Source organism: Nansenia antarctica (assembly GCF_963989245.1).
Source record: "Nansenia antarctica genome assembly, chromosome: 10".
In the NCBI taxonomy this organism is placed as follows: domain Eukaryota; kingdom Metazoa; phylum Chordata; class Actinopteri; order Argentiniformes; family Microstomatidae; genus Nansenia; species Nansenia antarctica.
This window is the reverse complement of record NC_137680.1, coordinates 354,884-365,947: the sequence shown is the minus strand read 5'-3', so window position 1 is coordinate 365,947 and position 11,064 is coordinate 354,884. Positions and strand designations below refer to the sequence as shown.

The following is an 11,064-nucleotide window of genomic DNA, read 5'->3' as shown; positions in this document are numbered from 1 at the left end:
TGTGTGTGTGGGTGTGTGTGTGGTGTGTGTGATCAGTAGTGTGTGGTGTGTGTGATCAGTAGTGTGTGTGTGTGTGTGTGTGTGTGTGTGTGTGTGTGTGTGTGTGTGGTGTGTGTGATCAGTAGCCAGGTGAAGCTCTCATTGAAGCTCCTTCAGCTCTGATTACCAGAACTTCACAGGACTCACCTAGCGAACCACCTTCTTACCTGTCCATCTATCTACCCACTTACCCATCAGCATATTCATTTCTGTGTAGCTAGAGTAGTTTAGCTCTAGTGTAGTCTAGTGTAACTAGAGAGTTTAGCTGTAGTGTAGTCTAGTGTAGCTAGAGTAGTGTTTGGACTCATGGACAAAGCTAACATATTGTGGTCTTCAATCAAGTCCCATTCCAAACTAGCATGACATGGCCTCTGTAGACACAGTCTACATCTAATCTAAAGTGTTTATTGTGGTAAACGAGGTACCCATCACAACAATAATAATATATATGTATTCTACATTGTGTGTCATGTTATCGTTGATTTATCTTGCTATGAGGAAATCATATGAAGGAAATAAACTGTTTCAGAATGGAGGGGAAAGTATGAGAGAACCATGACTAGCTCTGACTGGAACCTCAAACATTTGCCTGCGTCTGCATTTGCATTTCAGTGCGTGCATCGCCTTAATGAACTACTGTACTAGACCAAAACACCTGCGCTCAACAGCCATGCTATCAGCTGTGGGTTAACAGCCTCCCCACCAGTGCCCAGCAACCCCAGATAAACTAATAAAAGCCGTGGGCTGCCTCCATTCTGCAGGTGTATGACTACCTCCATCCTGCAGGTGTATGACTACCTCCATTCTGCAGGTGTATGACTTGGCCTCATTCCCAAAATGATAGGACCTGTTGTGGGCATCTGGAGTCATGCTTTGGGCCGACTTGACAGCACATTTGGGCTTCTATAAACACCTCAAAGGCCACATAGGCCAGTTTTTTAATCACTGCATCTTTCCTCTGAGGGATGTGTGTTAGCACAAATTGATTGCTCAAATATTGATTGCATGTGTCAGTCTGTGAGTGTCAAATTGGCTTTGGCATAAAATGAAAAATCGGATGACAGTGTTTGATCGTGTTAATCAGTTTATATCTCCTGAGGTTGTTTAGAACTAGGATCCAGTTCAAACTAAGTAATTACGTCCCTTGATTTCTACCCATGTAAAATCGACATTGCCATTCTCCATATAATTGACACATGCTGTGGTCAAATTGTTTTGTTGCAGTGAGCAGAAAGCCTTGGAATTAAAATCTATTTTCTCCTTTTGGGTTTTTAATTCAATTTTCCTCTGAATTCCTATTTTATTAAACAAAGAGTTATTGTCTGTGCCGAGGTTGTCTTGGTGACACTGCTAGCCAAAGATATGTGATTATCATTTCAACAGCGGAAGTGTAGTTGGGAATAAAGTAACCCCTTCTCTGTAAGAATTAAAGCCACTCTTCAAATACTGTCCTGGTGGCATAACACTGCTGTCATGATGGGAGAATTATGTTGTTATTTTCCTTCACTATGAATAGAAGGAAGCTTAGGGGTTCATGCATGCGTTGGGTATTAACAGAGGGATTAGCAGAGAGGCTTCTGGGATACTCAAGTTGTGAAGCACAAGATGCATTCTCTTTATTGTTGTGATGGGTACCTCGTTTACCACAATAAACACTTTAGATTAGATGGAGACTGTGTCTACAGAGGCCATGTCTTGCTAGTTTGGAATGGGACTTGCTTGAAGACCACAATATGTTAGCTTTGTCCATGAGTCCAAAAACAACTCTAGTTACACTAGACTACACTACAGCTAAACTACTCTAGACTACACTAGACTACACTACAGCTAAACTACTCTAGACTACACTAGACTACACTACAGCTAAACTACTCTAGACTACACTAGACTACACTACAGCTAAACTACTCTAGACTACACTAGACTACACTACAGCTAAACTACTCTAGACTACACTAGACTACACTACAGCTAAACTACTCTAGCTACACAGACATGAAGAAGGAAAGGGCTTCATAAATCATGAGGTAGTTGTAATACCACCCCACTGGGTAGACAGACAAGTGGAGGAATTTTCTTCAATTGCTCCACATTCATCTTGGGAATGTTTGTGTGCTCATCTTATGCGTCCTTCCTGTCTTGCAGAATGCTGTCGGAGACAGACGTCACAGAGAGAAGTGTCCGTAGCAATGTGGCTCTGGCCGTCTACATCATCACCTTCGTGACGGGCTTCCCCATGAACCTCCTGGCCTTCTACACCTTCTTGAAGAAGGTGAGGCAGAAAGCCACGCCCATGGACATCCTGCTCCTCAGTCTGACCATCTCAGACCTCCTCTTCCTCCTCTTCCTGCCGTTCAAGATAAAGGAGGCGTCGGACAACATGAGGTGGAACATGCCCGGGTTCCTGTGTCCGTTGTCTAACTACGTGTACTACACCACCATCTACAACAGCACCTTGTTCCTGACTGCCATCAGTGTTGAGCGCTACCTAGGGGTCGCCTTCCCAATCAAATACAAACTGAAAAGACGTCCGTTATACGCAGTGGTGACCAGTTTCGTCTTCTGGGTGATCTCCATGGGGCACATCAGTATCGTGTACATCATGCAGTACTTTGACCTCTCCAACACCACCTCCTATGACACGCTGGGCGTGTGTTACGCAGATTTCTCAGACGAGCAGAAGCAAGTCCTGATGCCGGTGCGATTGGAGCTCTTCCTGATCCTGTTCTGTGTGCCGTTCCTCATCTGCTGCTTCTGCTACATCAACTTTGTCCGCATCCTCTCCCAGCTGCCGAACCTCAGGCCACAGAAGCGGCAGCGGGCCATCTGCCTGGCTCTAGGGACCCTTGTGATGTTCATTGTGTGCTTTGCGCCCTACAACGTGACCCATGTGGTGGGCTATGTCAACTGGGAAACCCCTCGGTGGCGCGTAGACGCCCTCCTCTCCAGCACCCTGAACGCTGCCCTGGACCCTCTCATCTTCTACTTCTCCTCGTCTGCTCTCAGAAGCACGTGGAGAAACTTCTGGAAGAGTCTAGTAGAAAAGATGCAGAAGCTGTGTTGTTGCCATAAGGCCTTCTGTCCTCTGCTGTCCTGTTCAAAGTCTCAGGAGAGCAGAGAGAGCTCTAACGACAGCACGTTGTAGAGTGGCGACATCGCTACACCTTCTAGCTGGCTTAGCAGATCTGTTGAGCTTCTGTTTGACACAAAAAAGACTGAGAACTTATAAGTGTGCATATTATTGTATCATATTTTGATTTATTTTGGAATTTATTAAATGTATTTATATTTACTTATACTATTTTGAATATCTCTGGTAAGCATTTTGTATACTGCTTCTTATAGAAAGTAAGCACACAGTAAGGCTAGCACTCCAATTTGTGTTTAAATACAATCAAAGAAACACTGTAAACACTGTACTTCTTTCCTTTACAGTACAGTGGTTCATCATTTATACTACAGGGTCTGGTTATCCTGATGAGATTAAAATATATTTTGCAATACAAAATTACTGTTGAGTCACTCTTTACAAATGTTTGACAAAATGGGATATACTGGCTTGCATAATACCAATAAGTCCAAGTGCATGTCTAAAACCTCAGTTTTTTTGTTATAAACTGAAGGGTTTATGAAGTATCACACAACATGAATATACAGGTGCAACTCAAAAAAATTGAATATCGTGCAAAAGTTCATTCATTTCAGTAATTGAACGTAAAGGGTTAAACTTAAATATTATATAGACTCATTGCATTGTACATATGCATGATTATACTTTTCAGAGGGCTGACATTTCTGTATTTAAAATCCTTTTATTATTGATTTCATGTAATATTAACAATTTCTGAGATATTTAATTTGGGGTTTTCATAAGCTGTAAGCCATAATCATCAAATTTATAACAAATAAAGGCTTTAAATATCTCGCTTTGCATGTAATGAGTCTATATAATATCTAAGTTTAACCCTTTAAGTTGAATTACTGAAATAAATGAACTTTTGCACGATATTCTAATTTTTGGAGTTGCACCTGTACTTGTTCTTTTAACACTTCCACATCACCACTTCTTTTACTCATGACTCTTACTATCTAATGAGAAGTTGCTTTGCTTGCTGGCGTAGCACACTAAAGTGTCAGCCATGTAATCGCAGGGTCCTCGGTTTGATTCCGGCCGTCAACATATCCTGCATGTCATCCCTCCTCACTCTCACCCATCCTGCATGTCATCCCTCCTCTCTCTCACCCATCCTGCATGTCAATCTCTACCGTCTCTATCCCATTAAAGCAGAAATGCCCTAAACACATTAAAAATTAAAATGATAAAAGTGCTCACTGATGCCTTTGAGGAGTGAGAAAACTTCACAACAACGTAATGACTGGAGAGAGACGCTGGCCAGACATCAAAGGAGGAGGAGGTCAAAGGCCAGGAGACATTCCACAGCTGACACAGTTTGAAAACAATAGCCTAAGCCCCACAAGTGGAGTGTTTTACATTATCTGCGTAAATGAAACTCACTTGAAAGTGTCTCACACCAATTTACATAACGTAAGCTAACTTCAAAAGGAGTCTTGCTGCCAGTGAGAAGAGACAATAATCAGCACTTAAACAGGAAGAAAGAAGCTCTAATTTCTACAATGTAAGAGTATGTAAGAGTATGGTTCTGTGTGCTTCTCTTCCTTCCTCACCTCGTCCACCACTAGTGCAGGTCAGGGGCGTGTGCAGACTTATGCAGGACAGGGGCACAACGGGGCTGAGGGTTGGGGCTGAGGGTGTTTTTGCGATGCCAACAACTGTGAAAGGCGTGATGAGTGGCAGAGGAAACGGGCACGGGGGAGGAGGGGTGCTGCGGGTTAGGGAGGGAGCGCAATGTGAAAAAACCTAAACATCCAGGAGGGCACTTTGTGAGTAACAGAGCAATGGGGAAGGGTTTCTGCCCCCCCGACCCCCCCGGTACACCCCCACCCTGCATTTTAGTTAGCAAAAAAAAGACAAAAGCATTACGAGAACCGTTGACTGCATTTGTCTATTCAGGGTTTTATTTCCTTCTTCCTGTTAACTGTTCTGTGTTTGGTATCGTGTATCCAGACCATAGCCCATAGCCCTGGAGGGGATTTCACTGTGCTCACATATCAGTCAATGAATAACAGAAGTGAAAAAATGTTCAATGTTCATTAGACTTATCTGTCTATTTTAAACATAGTATAAAACATTGGTAGAATGATGTATATGGAAGGTCAACAACAGAGCTGTTTGGACAGCCATGCACGTGTGTGGCTGTGTCTGTGTGTGTGTGTGTGTGTGTGTGTGTGTATGTGTGTGTGTGTCTGTATGTTTGTGGGTGTGTGTGTGTGTATGTGTCTGTGTGTGTGTGTGTGTGTGTGTGTGTGTGTGTATGTGTCTGTGTGTGTGTGTGTGTGTATGTGTGCGTGCGTGCACGTGTGTGTGTGTGTGTGTGTGTGTGTGTGTGTGTGTGTGTGTGTGTGCACGTTTTAGAATGGCCCTTATACTCCAGTAGGTCCGGATAACAGCCAGAGTGTAACAACCAGCGGACCAGACGCTCCTCAAGCCCTTCACCAACCATCCCGCTCATCGCCGGACATACGGGACAACGGTTACTACAGAAACCTTGTTTGCAGAGCCAGAGAGATAGATTGCAGCTGGATATATCTAATAATAATAATAATTTAGTCTGCGCTGAATGTTTAGTTTATCTTGTAAACAGACAGGCACACTAGTTGGAGCAGCAATAAGCTTGAGAAGGGGAGAGAAGGTGATGTAGTCAGAGTTGACTCACGGTTATAAGTGGAAGTGCCAAGAAAACCACTGTGGAATGAGGTAAGATGCTGTTCCTCAATTTAAAAATTAAGTTTCTTATGTACAGTAGATGTAGAATGAGGTGACATAAAGAATGGACACTGTAGATGTAAAACGTTGGAGGTGGTCTTTGAGGTTTGGACATGTTGGAATTCCTTCACGTTATCGTCCTGGTTACATAATCCAGAGGGAGAGGAAGGAATCTCCATTATTAGTCATCGGCCAATGAAAGAAAAGAACGAGTAGTGAAACTTCTTCTCCACTTGTTTCTGACTTACCTGCTTTATCAGATCAATACTTTCTTCATGTACACATATGGTCAGGTACATCTTTATAAAAAATGTGTTTTCTTTGCAAAAGATCAGTTAGTGTGTCCACGTGTGTGATGACTCTTAGCCTACGTAGGTTCTGTATTGTACTATACTGTAAATACTACACTGTCTATCATGAGAGGCTCAGCTGTACGTCTATTTGAAATGGATGACTTGTCTGACACATTTAATAATAATAATAATGATAATAATAATTCATTATATTTATATAGCACTTTTCCGGGGCTCAAAGACGCTGACAATATGGGAAAAATGGAAACCACAGAAACCACAAGCAACAGATAACATGACCACATAGAACACAGAGTTAACGAACGGGGAGGGGGGTGGCAGGGTTAGGGGAGATGGTTAGGGGTAGGGGAGGTTGTATGCATGTCCAGGGGGGAGGGGGTGGCAGGTTTAGGGGAGATGGTTAGGGGTAGGGGAGGTTGTATGCATGTCCAGGGGGGGGTGGCAGGTTTAGGGGAGATGGTTAGGGGTAGGGGAGGTTGTATGCATGTCCAGGGGGGGAGGGGGGGTGGCAGGGTTAGGGGAGATGGTTAGGGGTAGGGGAGGTTGTATACATGTCCAGGGGGGGAGGTGGTTGGCAGGGTTAGGGGAGATGGTTAGGGGTAGGGGAGGTTGTATGCATGTCCAGGGGGGGAGGGGGGGTGGCAGGGTTAGGGGAGATGGTTAGGGGTAGGGGAGGTTGTATGCGTGTCCAGGGGGGGAGGGGGGTGGCAGGTGGCAGGGTTAGGGGAGATGGTTAGGGGTAGGGGAGGTTGTATGCATGTCCAGGGGGGGGGGGGGGGGTGGCAGGGTTAGGGGAGATGGTTAGGGGTAGGGGAGGTTGTATGCATGTCCAGGGGGGGAGGGGGGGGGTGGCAGGGTTAGGGGAGATGGTTAGGGGTAGGGGAGGTTGTATGCATGTCCAGGGGGGGAGGGGGGTGGCAGGGTTAGGGGAGATGGTTAGGGGTAGGGGAGGTTGTATGCATGTCCAGGGGGGGAGGAGGGGGGGTGGCAGGGTTAGGGGAGATGGTTAGGGGTAGGGGAGGTTGTATGCGTGTCCAGGGGGGGAGGGGGGGTGGCAGGGTTAGGGGAGATGGTTAGGGGTAGGGGAGGTTGTATGCGTGTCCAGGGGGGGAGGGGGGGTGGCAGGGTTAGGGGAGATGGTTAGGGGTAGGGGAGGTTGTATGCGTGGGAGAACAGGTAGGTTTTGAGGTGGGATTTAAAAGTGGAGAGTGAGGCTGAGTCTCTGAGTGGTTGAGGGAGAGAGTTCCAGAGGCGGGGTGCAGCTCGTGAAAAGGCACGGTGACCGAAGCCTTTGAGTTTTGAGGGTGGGACAGTGAGGGGAACAATGGATGAGGATCAGAGGGTACGGGTAGGGCGGTGGGGGAGAAGGAGGTCAGTCAGGTAAGGGGGGGCCAGGCTATGGAGGGCTTTGTATGTGAGGATGAGGACTTTGAATTGGATGCGTTCTTTGATGGGGAGCCAGTGGAGAGAGTGGAGGACAGGAGTGATGTGGTCACAGGACCGGGTGTTTGAGAGCAGGATACTGTAGGATACATTCATACCACAATACTACAGTGAACATGACATACTGATATAATATGTGTCGGCTGTCAGCTTGTGTGAAAATACTCTGAGAAAGTATCCTGCACACTGATGCTACATTTACCACCTTTTGACAACTGACAAGTCTGATCCAAAGTGGATGTTTGTCAAGCCATGGTTCTCATCAGCAACATGTGGACGTTGCCCTCAGCTCTATAAACCCTCCTGTGTTTGTGTGTCTAAGGAAATGTAAGGTAGTTAAATGATAAGGCAATATTAAAGCTCCAGTGCAGAAGCGTGAGCCTATAGACACCATGTGGAATGGAATGGACTTTATTTGTGTGTTCCTGTGTGTTCCCGCATTAAAACCCAGTCAATCATATTTCTCACCGAAAACAGAGTCGGGTGCATTATACAGTAGTTAACCTTTTACCTAGATTTGTTTCTGTCAAACATATAGATGCACATTATATTAATGTGTGATTATTAAGCAAAATGATTCATTAAGTGATTATTAATTAATTATTAAGTGATTATTAAGCAAAATCATTACTAAGATAATAATAACTCATTATCCCAGCACTACCTTAAGGCCCCTATACTTTCTTTTATTATCTTTTATTTATTTTTATCTTTTATTTATTTTTTGTTTGTAAAGCGTCTTTGAGTGTCTAGAAAAGCGCTATATAAGTGTAATGTATTATTATTATTATTATTATTATTAAAACCAAAACTGTCAATAAAAAACCTACTACTGCACCCTGGAAAAATCAAATGACAACAGGTGGATCTTATTGTGCTCAGTGTAGTAATCTCTTTCTATTCTCCATTGTCAACAGAATTTGAAGCCCTTGAAGAAACGATGAGCTTTGGTATATTGTGGGGACAGGAAAACCACGCTGTCTAACCGGGTTAGTTCCAGGCTGTTGACCCAATAAGCAGCCCTAGACCCCAAAGCCTCAGACTGTCTGACAGATCAAACCCCTTGTGGTGGAACGCTTTCATCCCCCCAGACACAGTGAGACGATGTGACAGACCTCGCTTCCCTGCGCTATCAAGTGACTGCTGAGCACCAGACCGCCATGCAGGACTGCCACACCGCGCTGTGCCTCTCTGTCTACGTCATCACCTTCGTGACTGGCTTCCCCGCCAACCTCCTGGCCTTCTACACCTTCAGCAAGAAGGTGAGGCAGAAAGCCACGCCCATCGACATCCTGCTCCTCAACCTGACCATCTCCGACCTCCTCTTCCTCCTCTTCCTGCCGTTCAAGATGCAGGAGGTGTCCAACGGCATGACTTGGAGCCTGCCCTATTTCCTGTGTCCGTTGTCGGGCTTCATCTTCTACATGACCATCTACAACAGCACCTTCATCCTCACCGCCGTCAGCGTGGAACGCTACCTGGGCGTGGCCTTCCCCATCCAGCACGCGCTCAAGCGCCGGCCCAAGTACGCCGTGGCGGCCAGCATCTTCTTCTGGCTCTTCACTTTCTTCCAACTCAGCATTGTCTTCATCGTGCCCTACTACGACCCCAACTTCGGTCGCCTACCAAACAACTCCTCCACCGGCCCGCTGTCTTACAGGAACGTCTGCTACGAGCAGTTCACCGAGGCACAGCTGCAGATCCTCTTGCCTGTCCGTTTGGAGCTCTGCCTGGTCCTGTTCTGCATCCCCCTGATCGTCTGTAGCTTCTGCTACATCAACTTCATCCGCATCCTCTCCAAGCTGCCCCACATTGGGCGCCGCAGACGCCTCCGGGCCATCGGATTGGCTCTGGGGACTCTGGTGGTGTTCGCCCTGTGCTTCGGACCCTACAACATCTCACACATCGTGGGGTTCGCTACGGAAGTCAGCCCCGATTGGAGAGACATGGCTCTTCTACTGAGCACCTTCAACGCCTCTCTGGATCCCTTCATTTTCTATTTCTCTTCCGCCGCCGTGAGGGGGACACTGGGGAGTGTGATTAAAGGGGTGAGGACCAGAATGAGCAGGTGTGTGTCCTGTCACGTGCTCTGGTCCTCTCGGGAGGCTGCGAACGAGACAAAGAAAGACAAGGGACCAACACAAGGGGAGATCAACGCTATCTGAACTAGTTTACAGCCCCATGGCAGCTGACATTAGATGTTATTCCACCATGCCTGGAGGCAGGAAATTACTGTGCTGTTGATGTTCTTACAACTAAGTGAGATTGTCATTTACACTATCTGTGTCTCTGTTTGATCATCCTCTGGCAAACTGCCTATTGAGATTAGAGACAGGATATGTGTGAGATATGGAACCTTCCTCCATAGCAAAGCCACAAGAAGTCACACAGGGGAGTTGCTGTATCTTCCTGGAACGAAGTGCAGTTGTTGCCTATAAGGTATATTACTGTACGCGTACACACCTACTGTGACTGTGCTTGGATATATTTGTTGTATGGTTTGTCTAACAAGACAAATCTCTGCTGCAAGGTGACATATCATTAAACAACTGTTCTATCAAAACATTGTGAGGACCTTTTACACAACCAGGAGCTGCGTTGTTGAGCTTCAGTCAGTCTGAGAGATCAGCATCTGTCTGTCTGTCCCTATGTCTGTCTGTCTGTCTGTCCCTCTGTCTGTCTGTCTGTCTGTCTGTCTGTCCCTCTGTCTGTCTGTCTGTCCCTATGTGAGCTCAGTCAGTCTGAGAGATCAGCATCTGTCTGTCTGTCCCTATGTCTGTCTGTCTGTCCCTCTGTCTGTCTCTGTCCCTCTGTCTGTCTGTCTGTCTGTCTCTGTCCCTCTGTCTGTCTGTCTGTCTGTCCCTATGTGAGCTCAGTCAGTCTGAGAGATCAGCAGATCGAATATCTGTGAAACATAATCTCTGAGCAATGAGAGATAAGCCCATCAAACACTGTGTCAACGTGTCACAACATCCCATGTAGGAGAACAACAACAGCACATCCCATGTAGGAGAAAGGTGTTGACGATATTCACCTTCTGTACAGTGTGTCCTCCTAGGTTCTGTTATGTTTGTGTGTTTATGTGAATTAATGAGTGCATGACTGTTTGAATGTGTGTGTGTGTGTGTGTGTGTGTGTGTAAAAATCCAATTATATGATTGATATCATTTGCTTCATGAAATGGGTTATGTGGATTCCCTTTTGTACAGACCTCTCAATGTGGAAACGTCAGGGTGGCGTGTTGACTGTAATTGTGGGAGCAAATACAGATATGGGAACCCTTTAGATTATGGAACTCTAGTTAGGCGCTAATATGGAGATTATAAGAGTTTGCTTTCTACCCAGCCCCTCAAAACGCGAGGTTGGCCTTGAGGTAAGGATATCTAGCCAATAACCTGAACGTCGCCTGTTTCAATGGACCTA

General features: G+C 45.8%; 1 protein-coding gene across 1 annotated transcript; it reads left to right on the top strand.

Moving 5' to 3' along the window:
• Positions 1-8,801: 8,801 nt before the first annotated feature.
• LOC308166210 (free fatty acid receptor 2-like) lies at positions 8,802-9,806 on the top strand (the record flags this gene model as incomplete). The annotated part of the gene is made up of 1 exon (XM_080540474.1): positions 8,802-9,806. One exon carries the CDS (start codon positions 8,802-8,804, stop codon positions 9,804-9,806), a length of 1,005 nt encoding a protein of 334 aa, XP_080396600.1.
• Between the last annotated feature and the right edge of the window lie 1,258 nt (positions 9,807-11,064).